Source organism: Fukomys damarensis, unplaced genomic scaffold, assembly GCF_012274545.1.
Source record: "Fukomys damarensis isolate Sample0158 unplaced genomic scaffold, DMR_v1.0_HiC HiC_scaffold_24, whole genome shotgun sequence".
Lineage (NCBI taxonomy): Eukaryota > Metazoa > Chordata > Mammalia > Rodentia > Bathyergidae > Fukomys > Fukomys damarensis.
The window spans coordinates 10,401,946-10,426,425 of NW_022900936.1; the positions used below are offsets into that span (position 1 = coordinate 10,401,946).

The 24,480-nt window shown below is 36.0% G+C and overlaps 1 protein-coding gene across 16 annotated transcripts in view; it reads left to right on the forward strand.

Annotated features, from left to right (window-relative positions):
- Positions 1 to 24,480, forward strand: part of Synj1 (synaptojanin 1) — an 88,031-nt gene that overhangs the window by 17,313 nt on the left and 46,238 nt on the right. For all 16 annotated transcript variants that reach the window (XM_010608638.3, XM_010608647.3, XM_033767997.1 and 13 more), the window contains 8 exons: positions 3,091 to 3,177; positions 4,494 to 4,761; positions 10,758 to 10,983; positions 11,625 to 11,708; positions 19,026 to 19,087; positions 20,382 to 20,478; positions 21,638 to 21,807; positions 22,603 to 22,684. In XM_010608638.3, coding sequence (XP_010606940.1) covers positions 3,091 to 3,177; positions 4,494 to 4,761; positions 10,758 to 10,983; positions 11,625 to 11,708; positions 19,026 to 19,087; positions 20,382 to 20,478; positions 21,638 to 21,807; positions 22,603 to 22,684 — 1,076 coding nt within the window. The remainder of the gene's footprint in view (positions 1 to 3,090; positions 3,178 to 4,493; positions 4,762 to 10,757; positions 10,984 to 11,624; positions 11,709 to 19,025; positions 19,088 to 20,381; positions 20,479 to 21,637; positions 21,808 to 22,602; positions 22,685 to 24,480) is intronic.

Genomic DNA, 24,480 nt, shown 5'->3' on the forward strand with positions numbered 1-24,480 from the left:
GCATTGGACCTCCCTGGTCTCCGTCCCAAACCTTTGAATCATTATGGAAGAAGAGGAAAATAGCTACAGTCCTTTATATTTAAAAAAAAAACAAAACAAAAAACTTAGGAAGTGTGTTTTCTCTAGTGAAATTGGAACAGTATTTTAAATTTACCTCACCAATTCATTGAGCATAAAATTATACAATCCCTACTGAGTACCATGCTGCTGGAAAAGGGCAGGCCTGAAAAGTTCCCTTCTCTCATGAAGCTACATTCTCTAACTAGCTGTTTAGGCTTAGGCAAGTTAGTAACAAACTAGTAATCTATTCCTGTCTGTCTCTGGTCTGTCTTGTCTCTCTCCCTTACTTCCTGTTTCCTCATATCCAATGGAAATAGTAATTTAGCTCCAAGAATTGTTATGAAAATTAAATAATACATGAAAACACCTAGCCGAGTGTTAGTTACTGTCATAATGGTATAATTTATTTTAGTATTTTAAGGGAAACCAAAAAAATTCTGGTAGGGAAGAAGACATCTCATCTCCTCTTCGAATTATTTTACCTTTTATTTAGTCTGTTATCTAAAAATATTAACAGTTTGAGTGTGTGTGTGTGTGTGTGTGTGTGTGTGTGTGTGTGTCCTGTGACCCAAAATAAAATACAAAAGCATAAATAACTAAACAGCATGGCATTACCTTACCTGTTAGTTTCAAGTGAGGTCTATTAGGTAGACCTCCATTGGGCTCAGGAGACTTGGTATGTTGTTCATGTATTTGTAGCAAAATTAATGAGAAGGTAATTATTTTGCGTTATTAGAAGAGAAATTTTTCTTACATGGTAATGTATATAACAGTTACTATTTTCTATAGGGAGGTGATGACTTAAATTATATTTTATTTTTAACTTATAATAGCTGCTGGTTTGGGTCACACTTGGAAGGTAAGGCAACTATGCAGGCTACAGTGTGCACCGTCTCTTTGGCAACTGAACAGGCTTTGTGCTGTGTGGAGTGTGGCCTGGGCCCATCAAGCCTTAGCAGCAAAAGTACAGGAAACCTCAGAGAAGAATAAAGACAAGACACAGGCTGTCTGAGAAGAGTAACCTCACTCTATGTGCCCCCTCCCCAAATTCTTCAAGGCCACAACCCCTCTCCTTCCTTTAAATTCTTTGTTTTCTGTCTGCTCTATGCTGACACCCCTTCAGACAGCCTGCTAGCTGGATGCCCAAATCAAATAAACAAGCCTCCTTGCTCACACAATGTCTGGCTGTCTGGCTGTGTCTGTGTCTGTCTGTCTCCTCTCTTCCCCTCCTACAATTTGAACCCAAACTATGATTGCTGCATCTATTTCAGATGCATTTAGTAGTTTCTATACTACTCTGTCAGTGATGGCATTTTAAATACATATAATGTATAACTTGTAAAACTCTAGAATAGTATTTGTCCTGGAAGCTGTCTGTATCTTCTGTCATGAGAAACGGAAACAAGTCTTTCTAAAGTTACTTTTGTATAATGTACTACTTTTAATGAAACAGTATTTTAGAGGAAGGTAATTCAGTTTTATAAAATAAAATTACCTTTATATTGCAATGTTTTATATTTGTGTTGCATGTTATTGGATGTTAGTGTGATGGTATTGAGGAATTTCAGGAATACAGAATAGAATACAAATCCCCACTAAATCTTCACTCTGAGTGGTTAAAGGGCCAAACTAAATTATGAAGATGTAAAGAATTGTGATGATATTAGTTAATTGAGGGATTTCATCATTTAGTCTTAGTGCTGCCAATTAGCAGATCATAACTGACTGGAAGGCAGAGGTGAGATTGCTAGGAAGGCTTCCAGAGTAGATGGTCTGATGCAAGGAGGAAAGTGAGATGTTCCGTAGAACTTTGGAGAAGAGCTGCAAGGCCAAGGAAGAGATCTCTAATGCAGTGTGACAAAGAGTGTTAGGCAGAGCACAAAGCTGAGAAGAGCTCTTTTGCTGTTGTTGGCAGTAGACAGGAAATAGGAAGGTCAGAAGGATCTGATTACAATGAGCTTCTAATGGGAAACACAGGAGTGCTGCCAAAGGTTCTATAATTCCATATTGTAGGTATATGAGGTAAGAGGAAGTGGATTAGAGATAAATGCAGAGTAAACCAGTCAGCCAAGAGGTGAGTTAGATGCAGGGTGAGAGAATGGAAAGGAGGATAGAAGATAGCTCAGAGAAGGTTGGAAACCTGGTACAGAACGGAATGGGGAAGATCATATCTTGCTGAATTGTAGACTTCATATTATGTATATATAATGTTGCTTTGAAAAACTAGCTATGGTTTATATTTCTTTGGTTCTTGTTTCTCTCACAGTTTTTTTGATCATTCTCTTTTGTGGAGGTGGTACCTGGGATCGAACTCCAGTCCTTGTGCTTGTGAGGCAGACAGCAGCACCACTGAGCTAAATCCCTAGCCCTTCTCTCACAATTTTTAATGTGTATTCACTATATTTGTAAGAAGGTTTTTCCTTTAAAGTTTCATTTGTTCTTGTTGCTTCTGCTGCTGTTTTATCTCTCAATAGACTTAGCCTATCCAAGGGAAGTTTTTCTGTGGACTATACTCCTTAGAAAGATAACAATAAGAAACTTAAGAAATAAGACAAAAGTTAAACTAGAGATTTTCCTATTCCTATATTTAATTGTATGGCCAGGTATTGTCAGTAGCTTTTATCCTTTACATGTTTTGTCAGTCTTCTACATATCAAGCATTACTAAGTATTAGGGATAAAAGGATGAGTAAGATGGAGTTCAGATCAGTGTAATCAATTAATTAATTGGTAATGCTGGAAGAACAATTTTACTAATTTGAGAAAATACTTTATGCACTACTTTTTTGTTGAAACAAGGTCTTGCTATATAGTTCATGATGACCTTAAACTTGCTAAGTAGCCCAGGCTGGCCTCAAATTGCAGCAATCCTCCTGCCTCAGCCTACCAAGTGCTAGGAGCACCACTGAGCTTGGCTTCTAATACATTTATGTTAAGAATATCAGATTTACAAAGTTTTGGTTAAAACTCCAGCTTTATAGAGAGTGCTATTTCAAATCATTTTTCTTAATCCAAACTTTTTTCTTTGTAGCGTCTGCAGAAAAAGAGGCAATCAAGGGTACGTACTCCAAAGTCCTGGATGCATATGGACTCTTAGGTGTTTTGCGGTTAAATCTTGGTAAGTTTGTTATTCAGTGTAATTCATGTATTATTTTCTTTTCATTTTTGTAATTCTAAGGATTTGAGAGAGACTACCTATTATCATGTCAGACTCAGTAACTGAGTTACAAAGTGGTAACATCTTTTAAATGTTAAGCTAGTCTATTGATGATGTTTGTTGCCTAAGAAGTCATGCTACATCCTTAAGCTTTTGTGACTTTGAATTCCAGAGTTTGTGTCCTGTCATGCAGATCGTACACGTGGCTTCCTTCATTGATACTGTCTAACAGTGGAAAACCAAACGGGGGAAAAAAAGAGTCACCTAAATGAAAGGGTGAATTTAGTAGTTGATTTCCCTTCTGGTAGTGGCCCCTTTTTTCTTGTATGTTGATGGCCCATACTTTGAGTAGCACTAGTCTATAAAATGGAGATTTGCCATGTATTATTAATCTATTACAGACAAGACACTGTGCCTGCATGCCTTACTAGTAATTGTTTTAAGTAATTCTGAGGTATTTTAACCCCTTTTTACATGAGGTTATACCTGAGTTTGGGTGTGCTGATATACTGAAGTTGGTCTAGATAAGTAGTAGAGCCAAGACTTCAGGGCCACTTCGGTCTGTGTCAGAGGTCATGCTCAGCACATTACTGCTGAATTCCAACTTGCTACTCATTTCATAGAATTTTGTCACTAGATGAAAAATGTCTGTGAGAATGTTTGCAAAGCAAACTGCTTTATAAATTGTTACCAAGGACATTTTGCTCATATGTCATCATCATCAGTTAACGTTTGCATACCATGTTTTCTGCTTTGCTGTTTACAAAGAATTTTCACATTCTTTATCTTATCTGAATTTCTGACATCATAAAGAGGTATTAAAGGTATTACATATATTTTGTGTGATAAATTTGTGTAGCCTCAGTTTAAGTAGAGGTCCAATTTCATAAATACGAGGTTGTCCTGTTAATGTTTAAATTCTTACTGCACTAAATATGTTTAAGTGAGGAATTTTTTTCAACTAAACAAAAGCTAGTTTTGAATTTAACCATATCCATGATAAATTTAAAGTAACCACAATGTCAAGTTTAAAAGATGAAGACAAAAGAAAACAATCAGAAGAAACTATTTATTTTTAAGACATCTCACTCTGTCAGGTTGGCCTTGCACTCACTCTATAGCCCAGGCTGGCCTCAAACTCATGGTGATCCTCCTACCTTCAGCCTCCCATGTGCTGGGATTACAAGTGTGTGCCACCACACCCAGCTAGGAGAAATTTTAAATGGCTTGGAAATAATTAGGTTTTTTCAATCAAATAAAATCTTTGGTTCTTGCAGGTGACACTATGTTACATTATCTGGTCCTGGTCACTGGATGTATGTCTGTTGGAAAAATTCAGGAATCTGAAGTTTTCCGAGTTACTTCTACCGAGTTTATATCACTTCGAGTTGATGCTTCAGATGAGGATCGCATTTCAGAAGTGCGAAAGGTTTTGAATTCAGGAAACTTTTATTTTGCATGGTCTGCATCTGGAGCCAGTTTAGATCTGAGTCTCAATGCACATCGGAGCATGCAAGAGCACACCACTGACAATAGATTTTTCTGGTGAGTCTGTTTTATTTTTCCCCTTTTTAATAGTGTGTGCAGTGGCTTTGGGTATGATTTGTTCAACAATCGCTGTCCTCCAAAGATGGCTGATGGTGCACACTTACCTTCCTTGCTCCCAAGCCCTCAGCATGAGGTGGTAGGTGGCCTGTGTTGGGATGTTGAAGTTGGCATGTAACATGAAGCACACTTGTTCTTGATCTACATAAGATCTTTCACTTCACAGATACACTTAAAACATTTGTTTTAAATGGGAATGATGTTAGTTGTAATAAAGTCATCTTATTCATATTTATTATTCTGAGTTCTGAAATTTTGTCATTAGCGTTATCAACATTGTAAACCAACCTCTTATTATTTTTAATTTTAGGATTATAAATAGATAATCTTTATTATTATCTTTATTATTATTTAATTAGTGGTACTGGGGATTGAACCATGGTCCTGCAAGCAGGCAGGTGCTCTATGACTAAGCCACACCCCCAACTTGTTTTGATGATCTTGATTCAAAAGCGACGGACTGTGAAGTAGTAGTGTATTAGGACAAAGTCTATTACTACAGAAAACAAAACTTGCATACATATTACATAATTGTGCATTACTGTGCAGTGTTATAACTAAGCATGAATGGTGCGTAAAACATGAGACTCTAATTAGTATAACTTTAGTATAGCAAACTAGATTTCATTGATGTTGGGTTTTTTTTTCTTCCTAACTGCCATATGCAAATTATTTGTCATTCTGTTGACATATGTTATAAGGCCAAAGCCTCAGGACTGTCTCTGCTCTTGGCATCCCTCAGTAATTCAGGTCTAAGGTGTCCCTCCTGTGTATTTTCTATCCTTCACATTTTCACCATCACTTTGGTTCTTGAGTAGCATATTCGGGTTTTACCCATTTGCCCTCATCAGAGGTTTCAAAGTCAACAGCCTTCAAAGAGGAAACTAACTTCACAGCAATGGTTTGGGTCACCTTATACCTTACATGGAAGTGTCTTGACCCAAAACAGTGCATAGGGGAGGAGAGAGGGCAAAATGAGCAAAGACTTTAGAGCACTTTCTGTCAGAGACTTGGGTTCAGCAAGGGAGGAGACAGTGAAAGATGGGAAAAAAGAGACAAATGTAGTAGAGGGGTTAATAGAGAGGATGACTGGACTTAAAGCTCCCTCTCCTCAAGAAGCTCGTGGTGATGGTACATACTTTTGTCTAACATTCAGAAATAAGCTTCCAGGAGTTAAAACCTGTGTCATCCGTACACTTTGCTGAAGGCAGGCATTGAAATCCTTTGAGAAAGGTAATCATGTTGTACTTGTGCTTATGTTTTTCTTCCTTTCTCATTCCTATCCCAGATCCCTCAGATGGAGAGAAAAGAGCTTTCCTGTCACATTTGAAGTCCTAGCAGGTGCAGCTGCATTTGCTAAGTTTAATCAGTAGGAATAATTCATTCATCTCTTCATTCAGTTAAAAGTAGAAATGGGGACATTGAGACCACAGAAAGCCTTAGGGGTTTGTCCAACAGGTGACAGATTGAACAGAGGGATGGCTAATGTAGCAGAGATGAATTTTGCTCATTTTATAGTTTTTATTATTTTGCTAAGGATTGGCATACTTGAGCTTCAAGTTCTGTGGAAAAATGAAAGTTTTTAGAATTCATTCCTTGGAATTTAATATAAATATTTTACAAGACAAAATAATTATTGTGGCCAGAGTGCCACATTGTCACAAAAACCAGGTACTTTTGTTCCATTGGTGATTCAAAGCTGCTGCCAGTTAAGAGTTCTGTATAAGTTTAAGTAGAATTAAAGCAGTGACACTTTGACAGTAAAGGAAAATGAAAGCTGACAGCAAAGGATGAAACTCACACAAAATGCCTAGAATCCAAGGGCTGTTTAAATGGGAAAAAGTGAGTCTTACCTCCATACTATGCCGTGGCTCTCACCTGTGGTGCCTTGGACATACTGGCTCACAATCCCTTTGAAGTTTATTTCAGATTAATGTATAATAAGCAGTAGTAAAGTACTGAAGCTTATGTCACTGTATTTGTCAGATAAGTAATGATTATCAAACTTACTGCTATCTCTTTATCAATTTCATCATCCATTGACATTCCAGTGTGGTTTTATTTTGTTTTTGATACTGAGTATTGAATCTAGGCCCTTCCCACAGAGCTATGTAGTTTCCTGAATGGGTAAGAGGTTGGGGTTGCAGCTGGTCCACCTGAACTGCATATGACCACCACCCATTGCCTCCCCTGCAGCTGTAACCCAAGTGGGCCCAAGAATGAGGACTGCTGCTCTAACGGTGTTGGCATCTGTTTCTGTTAGTAACCCTGAGTCTTCAGGAAAGTGCTCTTGTAGTTCTTGTACCTTGTTTAAGAAAGCTAAGTAATATAGAGCACCTGAGGAAGATTTCTGCTTAAAATGGTAGAAAAGTTTTAAAACTCAGAACCTTCAACAATACAGAAAATCAACATTTACATTGATAATGGTTTTTCGCTTAACAGCGTATTTTTCTTGGTGGTAGGTTGGTTAGATGTTACCACAGAAGCTTGCTTAGGTGTTCTGTAGAAGACTGGTTTCTGGTAGAGACCTATGCAGCCCCCAACTTTGCTTTAGCTGTTGTGACTCCACTTTTATCTGTCTTAATCATTGAGCTTCTGAGTGTTTATTTGAATAACTTTTTCTTCTGCAAATGTTTGTAAACCAAGCCCATCTGTTACTTACAGTGCTAAAAGTTTCAGAAGGGGGCTAAGGGCGTAGCTCGGTGGTAAAGCACTTTCCTAGCATGTGTGAACCTCTGTCTTCAGTTCTCTACTCCTAGAAAAGAAAGGTATTTGGAAAACCCTATGCTTGTGCTGTCTAATATAGTAGTCATTAGCCATATCTGGCTTTTTTTTTTTTTTCTTTTTGAGACAAGTTATCACTAAGTAGCCCAGGCAGAACTCTTAACTCACAGAAATCCTCCTGTCTTAGTCTCCTGCGTGTTGAGATTACAAGCATGTGACACCATATCCATTTGACCTTTTAAATTAATTAAAATAGAGCCTTATAGAACTTTTTTTATAAGTAGAGCTTTATATAGTGTGGTATGGAGGTCTGGATACATGCCTTTTTAGAACAAATTAGGCTGTATACATTGTATAAAAAGATATAACAAAAACATGGCACACGTACTGAAATCACAAAAAAATACTATCTTTAATACCACAGATTACATGTCTAAGAATTTCATTTTATAGCTTTATCTTCTAATCCCTAGCATAATAAATGTAAATGAACTGATTTCTTTTTGGTGCCTTTTATTAATTTTTTTGTGTGTGACCGGTGTTAATTTTTAAAATTAAGTTTATTGGTACAATTTAAATCTACATATTGATCACATGCATTGTAGGTAATTTGTATCTGTTCATGATATATCTTGATTTCTCTTTTTTTCCCCATTCCCCTCCTCTCTTCAACCCCTCTTCCTCTCCTTATATGCAAAGCTTTCTTTCCATTTTATCCTTATTCCTTTCTCTTCCTTCCTTTCCCTCTCCCTTCTCCCCTCTCCCCAGTTCCCATTTTCTTTTGAGCAATTTCTTTCTATTTTACAATATCTATTATACATTTTGGTCCTTACACTTTGAGTTTCTCACACCAAAGAGACAATGCAGTATTTACATAGATGTGTCAAATTTATTTCACTTAAGAGTATGGTCTCAAGGTTCATCCATTTACCTAGAATTATCTCAAGTTTATCCTTCTTTATGGAGGAGTACTTCATTGTGAGGCAGGCAGCAGCACCACTGAGTTAAGTCCCTGGCCTAGTAATACCTCATTGTATTAAAAAAAATATTTTTCATCTGTCTTTTTCATCTTTTCATCAGTTGATGGGCATTGGGCTGTTTCTTAGATTTAGCATTACAAACTGTGCCGCTATAAACGTGGGTGCACATATATAGTTCTGGTAGGATGCTTTTAATTCTTTCAGGAACATAACTAGAAGGGGAATAGCTAGGTCAAATGCAAACTCTAATCCTAGTGTTTTTAGCAATCTGTGCACTGATTTCCACAGTGGTTGCACTAGTCTATACTCCCACCAACAGTGGAGAAGGGTCCCTTTTTCCCCCAGAGCCCCACTGGCATTTGTTGTTGGTTGATTTCTTGATAATAACCATTCTTTTCGGATTGAGATGGATCTGAGCATTGTTTTCATTTGTATCTCTCAAATGATGAGTGATGCTGAACATTTTTTCATATATTTATTTTCTGTTTATACTTGTTCATCTGAGAAATGTGTATTCATCTCAGAAACCCAGTTTTGATTGGGTCTTTAAATTTAGGAGGCCTGATATTTTTCGATTCTTTATATGTTCAAGGCATTAGTCCTTTGTTTTAGGAACAACTGACTAAAATTTTTTCCCACTCTATGAGTTGTCTTTTCACTCTTAGTGATTTATTTTGCTGTACAAAAGAGATCCCAGTTGTTGAGTCTTTGTAGTATTTCTCTTGTGATCAGGGTTTGGTTTGTGAAGTCTTTGCCTATACCTGTGTCTTTATCACATGATCATCTCAGACACTGAAAAAGCATTTAACAAAGTCCAACACCTGTTCATGATAAAAACCCTACAGAAAATTAGAATAGATGTTCTTTATCTCAATCTGACAAAAGCCAACTATGACACACCAACAGCAAACATCATATTAAATGGTCAGACACTGAAAGCTTTCACTCTAAAATCAGTAACAAGACAAGGATACGCACTATCCCCATTCCTATTCAATATAGTTCTGGGACATTAGCCAGAGCAATTAGACAAGAGAGGGAAATAGAAGGAATAAAGATAGGAAAGGATGATATTAAGTTATCATTATTTGCAGATGACATGATACTTTACATAGAGGATTTCAAAAACTCCACCAAAAGACTTCTAGATTTAATAACCAAATTCAGTGGTGTATCTGGATACAAAGTCAACTCAAAAATCAGTATCATTCTTATAAACATAATAAACTCACTGAGAGAAAAATTAGGGAAACAGTTTTCACAATAGCATCAAAATAATTAGGACTCTAACAAAGGAAATAAAAGATCTTTACATTGAAAATTTCAGTACTCTGAAGAAGGAGATTGAAGAGAATATCAGAAAATGGAAAGATTTTCCTTACTCTTGGGTAGGAAGGACCAACATATGAAAATGGCCATATTCCCAAAATTGCTATACAGATTTAATTCAATCCCAATCAAAATACCACTAGCATACATCACAGAACTAGAGAAAACATTCCTAAAATTCATTTGGAAGCAGAAAAGACCTAGAATATCAAAAACAATTCTGGAAACAAAGGTGACTTGACTTGACTTGACTTCCTTGACTTGAAATTATACTACAGAGCTACTGTGATAAAAACAGCGTGGTATTGGCAAAAAATAAGCATACAAAAAACAGACTTGAGCATCAGTGGAACAGATTAGAAGATGCAGAAACAACCCCAAACACACTTAGGCACTTATCTTTGACAAAGGGGCCAAACACACTTATTGGAAGAAAGCCTCTTTAATAAATGGTGCTGGAGGGCCAGGGATTTAGCTCAGTGGTTCCACTGCCTGCTTTCCAAGTGCAAGGTCCCGAGTTTGATTCCTGGTACCACAGTAAATAAATAGATAAATGGTGCCAGAAAACCTGGCTTTTCACATACTGAAGACTAAATCTAGACTAATGTCTCTTACCACGCACTAAACTAAAATAAAAATAGATCAAAGATGTAAATATTGAAACAGAAATACTACACTTGCTTCAAGATAGGTTAGGTAGAACTCTTGAAGATATTGGTGTAGGAAAACATTTTATGTATCAGACTTTGTGACCCAAACCTTGATCACATGGGAGATACTACAAAGAATGAACAACTAGTGCCTTTTAATTAAATAAGAATAAATTAATATTCTGGGGGCACTGTTTTAAAATTTATACTTTGTTATTTAGTAACCTAATGTAATTACTTATTTTTCCTTTAGGAATCAGTCTTTGCATTTGCATCTCAAGCACTATGGTGTGAATTGTGATGACTGGTTATTACGCCTCATGTGTGGGGGTGTAGAAATCAGAACAATTTATGCTGCTCATAAACAGGCAAAGGCTTGTCTCATTTCAAGATTAAGTTGTGAACGAGCTGGAACAAGGTTCAATGTCCGAGGAACAAATGATGATGGTCATGTCGCCAACTTTGTAGAAACAGAACAGGTATATAATGTTTTATATGCTTATTCATGTATCATAGAAGAGGCCCAGGATATAATAGAATAACAGATTTTTTTACTTGATCCAGAATACATTTTGACAGCTATAATGTCAGGTTATGGTGTTCTTGGCTACTTATTGGCCAAGAGAGGGTTCTGTAAAACAACCTCATTTAGGTATTACTAACTAGAGTGCATAGTCAATGCTGTACATTTGATACTAAATTTTAAAATCCATAGAGAAGTAGACAATTTAAGAAAAGTTGGGGTTTTTTTTGTGAAATGAAACCTAATTCTTAATCAGAGATATGTATACTACCTAAAAATTAAGTTATGATATCTTTGACGATGAAACTATAAGGTTTTGAAAAATAATGAAATGTAAAGGTATGTGTATAAAATATTTAGATCAAAAGGAGTTGCTTTTAAAAAGCTGTGATTCTTGAGCTTATGTATGTCCTGTTCTCTTCATTATTAACATTAACTGAGAAAAACAAACTTTTGCATACTTTGAGTAGGTTAATTTATATATGATAGGTTGTAAAATATAAACACTGTGCAACAGATTTTAGTAACTTTGTTTTTCTAATGAAGTAAATGTGTGTGTGTGTGTGTGTGTGTGTGTGTGTGTATTCCCCCCCCCAGGTTGTATACTTAGATGATTCTGTTTCTTCCTTCATACAAATCCGGGGATCTGTTCCATTGTTCTGGGAGCAACCAGGGTTGCAAGTAAGTGGCATTCATTTTTTTTTCTTGGAAATACTCTGTAGTCTCTAAATTTTCAGAATAGTTCATTAATTCATTGATTGCTCTATTTTCCTAATAATAATATTTGGATTCACAAGTGCGGAGCTGAGAAGAGTCTTATCTTAGATATCTTCCTCTTTAATTTGCTTTCAAGTATTAGTGAGTTTTCTGTTACTGTAATGATAAACCTGAGGCAGGGCAACTTTATAAAGAAGAGTTTCATTTTGGCTCATGGTCACAGAGATTAAAAGTCCAAGATTTAGCAGCCCAAGATTTGGTTCAGCTTCTGGTCAAGACCTAATGCCAAAAGGCATTACATCAGTGGAAGTGTATGAGGATAAGATCAGGTCTTGGAGCCAGAGAGACAGTCTAGGCGCAGCTTGGCTTTTCTTGCAAGAACTGACTCCAGAAGTCCCACATTGACTTTTGAGGACAGCTCTCTCGGTGCCTAAGGAACTCCCACTAGGCCCACCCTCCAAACCATTTCACGCTGTCTCCTAACACTGCCACCTGGGAAACAGGCTTCCAATGCTTGGACCCTTACACAAGAACCTGCATCCAAGCTGTAGAATGTGTCCATAGAATTTCAGCTGCTGTATTGAGAAAACTTTGAAGTTTTCATAGTATATTAACTTTCAAAGTATTTTCATATCTATTATCTTAGTATAAGGGTTTAGTTTCTTTGGGCAGAAGGATGCAATCGTTCAAATAAGCTTCTGTACCAAGACTTCTTAGTTTATCACTACTAGCTGTGTGGTCCTGGGCAAGTGATTTTGCCCCTCTGTGTCTCAGTTACCTGGCCTGTAAAATGGAAATGATGTTCCTAATCTCCTTCACAGGGTGGTTGTGAGGATTAAATGTCAACTCTGAATAGTGTTGGGCACACAACACTATGTAAGGGTTAGCTGCTGCTATTAAAGTAATGTATTTGTTACTGCCAGGTGTGGTGGCACATGACTGTAATCCCAGTACTTGGGAGGCCGAGGAAGAAGGATTGCCGTGAGTTCAAGGCCATCCTGAGCTACATAGTGAGTTCAAGGCCAGCCTGAACTGCATAGTGAGAACATGTCTGTCCCAACCCCCCAAATATATTAATATATATATCTGGTACTGTAATTTTACCTTGTAGTCTTGTGATGATCTGTCATCGTATTTTCTGACTTGCTCTCTAATAATTTTTAAGCATGCTTTTGTCAGTAAAAATGTCCAATCTTTAGGAGATTTTTTTTTAAATGTATAAGGTCACAATATTATATTTATTGTATGTGCCCAATAATGTAATCTTGCATTTTAGTGTTATTCAGAAATCCCTAGGCCACAAAGTGTAAGTCATATTTGTTTTAGCTTCGGGGTATATGTAATTCTGTAAGTTGTGTGCTTCAGTCTATAGTTTTGAAAAAAAGGATGTAAAAACTTTTCTCACCTCTTTAGCTTACTGCTGAGTCTCTGTTATATTCTGTATTGGCTATTGTGAAGAAAAGTAACGGACCATTCCAGTTTTTCTGGTAATTCAGTTCATTCACCATACGTCAAGAACTAACTGGCAGGGCTGGGGAGTTAGCTCAGGATTTAGCTCACCACCCCTGCTTTGCAAGCAGAAGGTCTTGAGTTCGATCCCCAGTACAAGGGTGGATGGGAGATTAACTAGCATTAGCACTGTTTTGCTGGCTTTCTTTCGGCTTTTTTTTTTTTTTTTTTTGGTACCAGGGATCAAACTCTGGTCCTTGTGCTTGTGAGGCGGGCAGTAGAACCACTGAGCCAAATCCCTGGCCCAAAACCCCTCCAAGTTTTTTTTTTTTTTTTTTTTTTGGTACCAGGGATCAAACTCTGGTCCTTGTGCTTGTGAGGCGGGCAGTAGAACCACTGAGCCAAATCCCTGGCCCAAAACCCCTCCAAGTTTTTTTTTTTTTTTTTTTTTTTTAGTGGGTACCAGGAATCAAACTCAGGTCTTTGCACTTGTGAGGCAGGCAGCGGATCCCTTGCTCTTTAATTCTTGTCAAGACTGGCCTGACTAATGTGGGCTTTATCTTCAGCTTTAAGAACAAGTTAAATAGATAGTTGTATCTCTCCCCTAAGTCTCTTGGGAAAGAATCTCAGCGTAACCTCACCATTCCTAAACTTTGGAGATTAGTAGTGGATGTTTGGAATGTTTCCTGGTTAGATGCAAGTCACATGCTTTTCTTTTGGGGACAGCATAGTGTAAGAGATTCTGGTAGCCTGTTTATGAGCCCTGTGTTACACTGTTTTCTGTATTGTTTTATTACGTATTTCAGAACTACAGTGTTTACTCAGTAAAATTGAATCCTGAGTACTGAGGGATCCTCCTTTGTGTGAGATCTTCCTTATTTCTCCTGTGTATTTCAGCCTCTACAGCCTGGCTAGCTAATGTCATGTATCTGTGGGTTGAAAACTATTGATTTTTAAGTCATGTATTTCTTTATAGTCTATTTTTTTGTTTTGTTTTGTTTTTTGTACCAAGGATCAAACTTGGGTCCTTGTGTTTGCAAGGCAGGCATTGGAACCACTGAGCTAAATCCCCGGCCCTATAGTCAAAAATTTTGAGACATTGAGACAGTCCGACAATTCTGCCAAATTGTCACTGTGCTGGCCTGTTGTTGACTTGAGTTGGATTGAGTGTTGAGTCAGTGGTTTTTACATTTAGTTACCTTAATAGTTTTTAAAGTTAACCTTTCTTTCAATAGGAATGGATTCTTTCTGAGGGTATCTTTTATACCAAAACAAGTTCCCTACTGTTCTAAAAGAGTGGTAATAAAGCAAGGAAAATATGATTGCTTTTTCAAAGATTGGGAAAAAGAGATCATTAATTTTTAAAAATAAAAACATCAAATCCAAAGGTTTATTATTCCATAGGTGGCAAAAAGGACTTTTTTGACAGGGTGATTGTAAGTGGTTATTAGGTGTCTTGTGTATTCTTGGGTCTGGAATTTATGGAGAATCCTTAATTTAGTGTTGGCTTGTTCCATGTCTCACTTTAGAAGTCATGACAGAATCCTTGACTTGCTTCTTCGTGATTAATTCCAGTGTGGCTATTTAATTGAAAGATTAAAAACAGTCACCTAAAATGATTTTATAATGCAAATTTTCAGCCCAATTTCAGATCAGTTGAATCAGAATCTTTTGGAATGGGACCAGGAATCTGCATTTTAACTGGGTTCTCTCCCATTAACGTTGAGAATGTCTGTTGTGCAGGATCTTACTCTCATGGCTTGAATCAGCCAGGCCTGACCAAGCAGAAGTGTCCCAACATTCTCCCAGACAGTGAAACTTCCCATTTCTTTTTATTCCCCCTTCTGTCATTTCAGTAAGATTTTCGTAATTTCTTGTAGCCTTAAGGATTCTCAGTTTCCTTAACAGGACTCATCCCTAAGGCTCTGCTTCCTACTAGCTCTCTTATAGATATTTCCACCCCCCCCATCTAGTTTATTGGTACATTTTAGGTATACAGTACAGTTACATTCATCACTACGATCTTATACCTTTACATGATGTATCTTGGGTCTTACTTTTTCCCCATTTCCTTGCCCTCCCTTCATCCCTTCCACCCTTCCATATTTACAAAGACTTTGTTTCCATGTTTTTCCTTTTCTTGTATTTTTTCTTTTCCATTCTTTCCTTTCCCCTACCCCTCCCATTTCCCCTATACCTTTAGATGTTTTCTTCCTATTTCACAAAATCATAAATTATACATTTTGATCCTTATTTGCACTTTCAGTTTTTCACACCAGAGAAACTATTTGATATTTCCACTTTAGATGTACGAGGCTCATCAGATATACTGAGCCCTCTTCTAATAATGTAGTTTGCCTATATTTTATCCCTTGCTGTTTTCTAAGAGGAATTCCCTATTTCCAAATTAAGGTGACTGTTCTTCAGCAGCCAATGCAGAGTTCATCGAATAAATGAATTCCAGTCACCCTTCCATGCTGACCTTTTCATGTAGTACTTCAGTTCTTCCAGTGTGTATTACTTTATACCAGGTGCTATGAGATACTTAGAGACTATAACGCTGCTTACAGAGAGCATGTGGTTTGTTTGGAGAGTCAGGCCTTGTACTGCAATGGTAAACTACAGTATGAGGGCTTGGGGTTTAGCTCAGTGGTTCTGCTGTCTGCCTCTCAAGCACAAGGTCCTGAGTTTGATCCCCAGTACCAAAAAAATACATGAATTTCTTTTAAATTTTATACAGTTATAAAGGGCTTCACAAGTAAGAATGATATTTTTTAAGTACTGGCAAATCATTTATGATTCTTTTTCTCTGAAGTTCTTTGACATTTATAATCTATAGTATTATTCTCATATATTACTGTTATATTATAGTTTATGTTTGTAAGTCTTCAAATATTGGAAACCTAGCCAGGGCATTTTGACAGACACCTATAATCTCAGCACTCTGGGAGGCTGAGACAGGAGGATCACAAGTTTGAGCAACTTAATGATGTGGTGAGACTGAAAGATAGAAAAGGGCTGCAGATGTAAATCAGTGTAAAAGCCTTGGGGGAATCAGTTTCCAGTACCACCAAAACTGAACAAATGAATGAATGAATGATGAGAAAAGAAAGGAAAAAAGAAATGAAAGTGGGGGAGGTCAACATTGACAAGATTATTCTTAGTTCAGTGCTACATGTTCAATTTTTGGCTGAGGTTTCAGAAAAATGTGAACTTAAAGTAATGTTAATGATAGAGATGATATTCTATATCACTCTTAATTTTTTTATTTTTAAATTAAATTTAATTTGGGGGAAGGGAAAGGGTCTCACTGTAGGGAACAGGGAAAGGGGCCATTTCTAGAACCTATGTAGTAAGTCTAGTCTCCTGCAAGCCACAACAGGACAAGGCAAATTAACTGAGTATACAGAAAAGATAGGAAAAATGAGACTTTGAGAAGAAGCTGAGATTGGGGCCTGATCAATGCTGCTCTGGGTGGCAAAGAAGGAAGCCCCAGAGCTTGCCTCACCTTTATTCAGTACACTGGGAGAAACAAATGTAACAAATGTCTCCAGAGAGTTCAGTATATTGGGAGAAACAAATGTAACAGACTCTCAGAGGACAGCAGAAACCCCAGTACAATGAGGAACTATGCAGATGAAGATTTGGTTCCTCCCAAGATGTCTCCAGCTGGTGTAATCCTGCTGTGGAGCATTACAGCATCTCAGGATCCTTGAAGTCTTAGCTGTGACTGGGTATGAAGATGGAGTTATATCTCGACATGCCTGTAGCTGTCCTGTAGACAGAAAAAGTAGGCCCTAATCATGATTTTTCCCCAAAATTATGTAGAACTGCTCCCATCATCTCACTATGTGACCTAGGCTAGCTTTGAACTTGTGATCTTCTGCCTCAGCCTCCTGAGTGCTGGGATTACAAGGGTGTACTCCTGATACGGGGAAAATATAACAAAGGCATTTTGGGGAAGGGATGGGTCCAGGTCCAGATGTTGTGGTCACCCTCCTGGGTGACTGACGTCTATCTGGACTTTACTGGGCCATGTGATATCAAGTATAGTATAATTGCAAGTTACTCCTTATCCTGTAGGGGAGGCCTATGAGCCTGGTCCTTATATTTTTATCTTGAGGCCTGGTGGTCTTCAGATGCCTCCAGCAGCAATTCTGATGTCTTTATTTTTCCTCTTGACTTCTTGGGAGCTCAGTCCCACTCTGGCTATATATTAATTTCTATCTAATTTAGCTGCCTGTAATGCTACTATGTCTTACTCTAATACTTTAAAAAAAATAACCTTGATGCAACTTTTTTTTCCCTTTAGGTAGAACTTTAAATTTTAAAACTTTCTAGAGTGTTTCTTTTATCACAATTCACAATAGCTGTCTAATAGAATATTCCCATTAATGTTGAGTAATTAAACCTAGTTTGAGCAAGCCAATCCAATGCTCAAAAGCATTGATATTTAGCTAGAAGTGTTTCTGTGTTGGGGAGAGGGGTAGTAGGGAACAACCACAGGCTTTAACAAAAACCAGAAGAATTGTACTTTTATATCTTGACAGTTACAACACTAAACAACATAAATATTGACAAGGTAAATTTTTGTAGTGTTAATACAGTTTTTGTACAGTTTTTGTAGACAGACCTTGTATAGTGTTACAGACTGTTGAGAAAAAGTATCAACTTCTGTTATTTTTCTCTAGTCTAAATTGCTTAATGCCATGGAGTGTACATTTTTCAAATTTAATGAAGGCTATTAAGTAGCATAAAATGAAATTGTATCTGATAATTCAGTTTACCCAAATGTCTAATCAATCTCTTATTAAAGAGAATAAATAATCTACTACTTAGCAGGACAATCATATAATGACTGATATAAGATAATTGACATAGGATAAGGAGGAAAAATGATAATACTTTCAATTTAATTTTGAAATTGCACAAGCACATATGAGCTTTTGCTTTTTGTTTTTTGTTTTATGAAAACTTTCCTCCTACACTGTCTTTAAAGCTACTTCATTTGTAGATCAAGAATAAATTCTGGGAAACTTTGATCCCAAATTCTCAGAGAGAAATACTAGAAAGTTCAAACTGGTCTCACTTAGTGTTTCTTTTTGACATCTGTTATTTCTTTCTCAATCCTGCCTCATCTCTCTGCCACTTTACTATGTGAGAAAAGAATAACTAGCAATACATAAGAGGTAGATATTTTTCATCTTATTTATTTCACTTAACCCAAAATTTCTAATTTTGCAAAATATGCTATTTTATAGTTGTGTGACAGTGAGATTGACTTGGAACGTCTGATTTTTCCAGAAAGGAATGATGATTTTAATTCTTTGGAGTTTTTTGTGATGGAGAGTGAACTAGAGTATTCAGCATACCAGAGAGAAAAGACACATGGACATTGTAGTGGTAGACTGCTTGGAAGAGGAGAAATTTAGGTCAGGAAACCAAAGAAACCTCACCTGAATCTTTTGGAATTAGTCACACAGGTTTAAGAGGGAAGGTAAATCTCTTCCTTTACACAAGTCATGTAGTTTGAGCTGAAAACAAAATAATATATATGAAAGCATTAAAAATATTTTTCATCAAGAAATTGTTATTCCTTTACAAATATTTCATAATAGTGTAATTTGAACTTCTTTTTTAATGAACTTTTTTTTTAACAAAGCAAAGGGGAAATTCTTAGAGCTTTTTAAGAAAATATTATCATGAAGGAAAATCTCTTGTTTAATTTACTTACATGTGTCCAGCAAGTAAATTGTTACATACATTAAGCATATATTTATTTTATCCACATGTTGGTTTGTGGCATGATGAAATTTGTTTTTCTTGTCTAAGGTGGGTTCCCATCGTGTTCGTATGTCAAGGGGTTTTGAAGCCAACGCACCTGCATTTGACAGGTAGGCCTGATTATTTTTACATAGTGCCTCACATTTTGATATTGCTAAGAGTAAGACTAGTTATATTTGCCAATTCATTTAAATGTCTTTTAGCTCTTAAGTAAAATTTCTTCTGATTTCTAATTTAGCTGGAGGACTGTGATTCCTAGTGTATTGACTTTTAGGGGTGCTAGTGCTGGAAGTGTGGGTCTTGATCTCTTGAGTTTAAAACTTCCTGTCTGTGTTGTCCACTGTGGTAGCCATTAGCCATATGTAGCTACTGAGCTCTTGATATGTGCCTCGTTCAAGAGAAGATGTGCTATAAGCAGCAAATGCAAACTGAATTTCAAAGACTTAGTACCCAAAAAAATGCAAAATATCTCAAGATTTTCTTTATAAATATGACTTTTTAAAAATGTAAAATTATGGGTGACTCTCACATTATATTTCCTTTGTATGCTTTACTATGTATGGCTTTGCTATATATGCTGTATACCAGTGGTGGCAAACCTATGGCATGAGTGCCGCAGTGGGCTATTTGTATCATTGAAAGCTCTTGCTTTCACTGCTCTGTATAGTACTTTCTTGTCCTCAGGGAATATATTTCAAGATCTCCCAAGTGGATCCCTGAGACCTTGTACTGTACATACTATATGCATATATGTCTTTTCCTAAACATACATGTGTTGAACTTTGATTTAATAATTAGATACATACAGTAAGAGTTTAACAAGAAGAACTAAATAAATAGAACTATAATAAAAAATGAATGTGATGTCTGAGTCAAGACAGCTATTAGTGTTTTCAGACAATGATTGACCTCAGTTAACTGGAACTGTGGCAGCCGAAGCCACAGAGGAGGGGAGGACTGTTGTATGGCCCCTGGATGGCTGGAGGCTAGAGAGGAAAGAACTCATCTGGGCTTGTTTTTCAAAAGTGGAGCTGTAAAAGGGTCGCTCTGAATACTCCTGGAATAGGTGACCTCATGTGTGAGGTACTGGCCTTCCCCCACTGCCCCTACTGCAGGCTCTGCTATGTTTTACCTTGTCTGGTGCCAGCACCCCAGAGTGGGAAGCTCCAGTGTGGGTAGGAGGAGTCTCACTGTCTGTAAGTCAGAGAGGAAATGCATTGACTGAGTTTTAATCAATTCCAAGGTTTGAGAGCACATAGAATAGATATGTACCAATTTGGCAAGTTCCGTGACTTTAAAGTACAGCCACCTGGGTTCTTTTTAAACCTAGGATGGATTCTTCTTGATTATTGGGAAAAAATTTGCCTTATCTTTTGACATATGCTTATTTCTTTACTTTAATAGGCATTTTAGAACACTTAAGAATTTGTATGGCAAACAAATAATAGTAAATTTACTTGGATCAAAGGAAGGTGAACATATGCTAAGTAAGGCTTTCCAAGTAAGTATGGTCATTTCTTCTCCCATTGTGAAGGTCAACTAGAATAGAATAATGATAATCAGATTCTCCTAGGAAGTACATTACTTCCTGGGAAAAAGATGAGGTACTTGTTGAAACCTATAACTCTTTGGAGCTATTAAGATTGAGTTTATGCTAGGGCTTCTGATGTTGGAAATAAGGAAAACTTTCAAGACAGTTGACACTATTTTCTAATCTGTTTATTTAATATTGTACAGAAGCATAAAAATATCTCTTCCAGAAATGTTCACATCACTAGTAGATAAATATCAGCCAATTTCCTTCTTTATTGCCTTGCCTACTTCCTAGACACCATAATCATTGTTTTAAAACTATGAAATGGTCAATAATACATTTGTGTCCATGCAAAACTATACCTTCCTGCATTGAGAGAAAACTTAAGTAAAAAAACTCAAAAAATGGTTAACTTCTAAAGAAAAAAATACAAAATACTTTAATAAATTAGTCAGAAATAGATTAAGTAAAGTATGGTATTATGTAAAATTATAAACATACAAAATGGTTAGGAAACATTTTCTAAAGTTCATTCTCATTAAATCTAAAAGTGATCTAATTGTTTAGCTATTTTTATAATCTTGTGAAATGAATATTGTTAATAAACTTTAAAATATTGAATGAAGGTATAAGAAATCTTTCCTCACTTAGGCCTTGTGTTAAAAATAAGATATTTTATTTTGAGCTTCTGTAATAGATATAAATAATTATTGAATTTGTATTGTAAAAATAAAATCCTGGTGATTGGAAATAATATTTTATTCTTTAAACTAGACCAGAATATTATTTAGGTTCCCTGATGTGGATAATGACACTTGGTCTCTTTGGGATAGTGTATGAAGTTTTAGAGAATGGATGTCATTATCTATCAGGAAGTTATTTTCCATTTTATGGCCAGTGTCAATGAAAGCTTTGTGGTATTAAGTTTCAAGGGGCCAGCTAAAGTTTAGTTTAAAATGTAAAGTTCAAGTCAGGGATGCATTTCAACTTTGCTAGCACACACAGCACCCTGGTTCAATCCCCAACACCACAAAAAAGAAAAAAGAAAGTGAAAAAAATGTAAGGTTCCATTTATACCCATAAGGTCAAGTAAAAATTAGATAATTATTTACCTTTTTACTTTTAGAGTCATTTGAAAGCTTCTGAACATGCTGCAGATATCCACATGGTGAATTTTGATTATCATCAAATGGTTAAAGGAGGAAAAGCAGAGAAGTTACATAGTATTCTGAAACCTCAAGTCCAGAAGTTTCTAGATTATGGATTTTTTTATTTTGATGGAAGTGAAGTTCAAAGGTTTGACGACTCTATTTCTCTGTTCTTTAAGTTGGAACTTTGCTATAACTTAAGTCATTCTTAGTATTGAACTCATACTAAATTTCCTTTCTAAAATTTAAAATTTTTTTATGCTTGGTTTTAGGCATTTCTTTCTATAGGATTCAACAAATAAGAATAAAAAATTACATTACTGAGCAAACATGGGACTAGCAGTCTTTATTTGTATCAGTAATAATGAGTAGAAGAATAGGTTCTATTACTATGCCTATTTACATTCGAAAAATTATTTTAAGATGTGCCTTATAATTTAAATCTTCAGTTTTTGCATGTGAAACAGGAAAAAGTAGTTTGAAAGATTTAATTTCAGAATATAGGCTGAGGTATAAACTTTTGTAAAAAAAAAGCTCAAAGTTTTATTTTTTTCAGTTTGTATATTTTATTTAGTATCAGTGCCATAACAATTTTATAGGATAGCAACAGAAATAGCAGATCTTAGATTTGTAAACATTCATTCCATAAATATTTGGTTTTGTATGCAAAGAACTATAAGATTATATTTAGCTCCTAAACTACTGATCTAATTAAAAACAAGTGTGTGATGGATATGTGATAAAGAACACAGGGCAAAATATTAACAAATGTAAAAACCTAGGTTCAGAGTATAATTCTTTCATCCTTTTGATATATTTGAAAATTGTGATAAAAAGTTAGAGGGAGAAAGTGGTGCTACATTTTAGTCACTTCAGTTCTCAGTTTGTTATAGCTTTATTTTTGCCATAAACCAGCTACCTAACATTACTGAAACTGTTACAGGTGCCAGAGTGGTACAGTTCGAACAAACTGCTTGGATTGTCTTGATAGAACAAATAGTGTGCAGGCATTCCTTGGCTTAGAGGTAAAATAAATTAAAATGTGTGTGTCTTGTGCCATATGCCTCTTTGAGTGTTTTGATAATACTTATATCTCTCATTAATTACTTTTCAGAAAATACAGATGAAATTATTCTTCATTAAAACTTTATTTTTTACTTCTAGTCTCTTTTGGAAGGTCAAAGTCCATTTTGATTTAAATGTTTTCTTTATCTGTCCTTCATATTCTTTCTGTAGCCAGCTGTTTTCTGCTAGTGTTTCTTGATTTCCACTGTTAAAAGCTGGTATTTATTCTAGTGCAGTAGTTGATGCTTTTGAATATCACTTGAAAAAAAAGTCCTAATTTTGTGTTTTGTCTCTTAAAAGTCTGTTTTAGATAAAGAGGGTCTGTCTTCCCATGTACAGTCCTGTTGAGTTTGTTTGTTTGTTGACAGTTTTTTACTTAATCCAGTTTGTTTGGCATTTTCAAATGAGTACCTACTAAAAAGAGGGTTGGTTGAAAATGCCACAGTTAGAATGAAATTGAGGGCTGGGGATTTAGCTCAGTGGTTTCCTCCACCTGCTTTGCAAGCGCAAGGACCCGAGTTCAATCTCTGGTACCAAAACAAAAGACAAAAACAAAACAGAATGAAATTGAATGAGTTTCAACTTCTTGTAAGGTTTTTGCTTAAAAGTTGTTGATTTTATCTTCTTTACTGTTTATCCATCAGATTGAAATATAATATAAATATAGTCCCAACTATTTGACAGACTTTGTGGCAGTACTACAAACTAGCTACTCTGTAGCTGATCTTCTGTCTCAAAAATGAAGTAAAAGCCAGGCATGGTAGGTAGTACATGCCTATAATCATAGCACTCTGAGAAGCTGAGATAGGAAGGCAGCAAGTTTGAGCCCAACTTAGGCAATTTAACAACTTATAGAGACCCTGTCTCAAAAGTTTACAAAGGGATAGAGATATAGTTCAATGTGAAGTCCCTGAGTTTAATCCCAGGTATTGTTTTTTAAAACAGTGTATAAAATTCTCTGCAGAAATATATATATTCAGCTTCTGTTTTTAAGTGGCTGGATGCAATTACATAGATTCTGTGTAAGCTTATTGAAATACTTGAAACTCTTAGTGAAAGTGGAGCAGGTGTTAGTTTTCAGGCTCCACCATAGCTGACTTTCACTACTGGTAATTAGATGTGTGAATCAATGGCATTTGGTTGGCTGGTTACAAAATATACTAAGATAGACAAACCAAACTAATAAGTAAAATCAGTTTTGCCCATTTCCTTGGAGAGGGAAAAGTTTAAATGATTAAAGAGATCCTGGGAGTTTATTTTGTTTTACTCTACTTGCTAACAAGAAAGCTCTGGTGTAATCTGTGGGTAATAAAATGAACCTGTTTGAGGTTAACATTATTTTAGTTTTGATTTTTTTATAATTGTGGATAATCTTAACAAATAAAAAAAATAAATGGGAAGGAGTTAAGTAAATTTGCAAGGGATGGCATATTACTGGAAAAACACACTAGATACCAATTATATCTTTCTTTAACTCTACCAAATTTCAAGGTTAGAAATCACAGAGTGAAGATGGATAACTTTTCTGAACATACTTAGTTAGTTGGGATGGAGGAATTGTGGTGGCCCAGAAGTCCTTCATTCTCTAGCAAGCTGGGTTCCTTTGATTTTCCTTTATACACTGTACCAATAAGGTTTTATACGTAAAGAGCTATCATGACTCTATAGTCAGGATATAATATATTTTCTTTATTTTTGTGACAATTTAACAGCAAGTCCCTTTTTCTTATAATCTTTTTTTTTTTTTTTTTTTTTT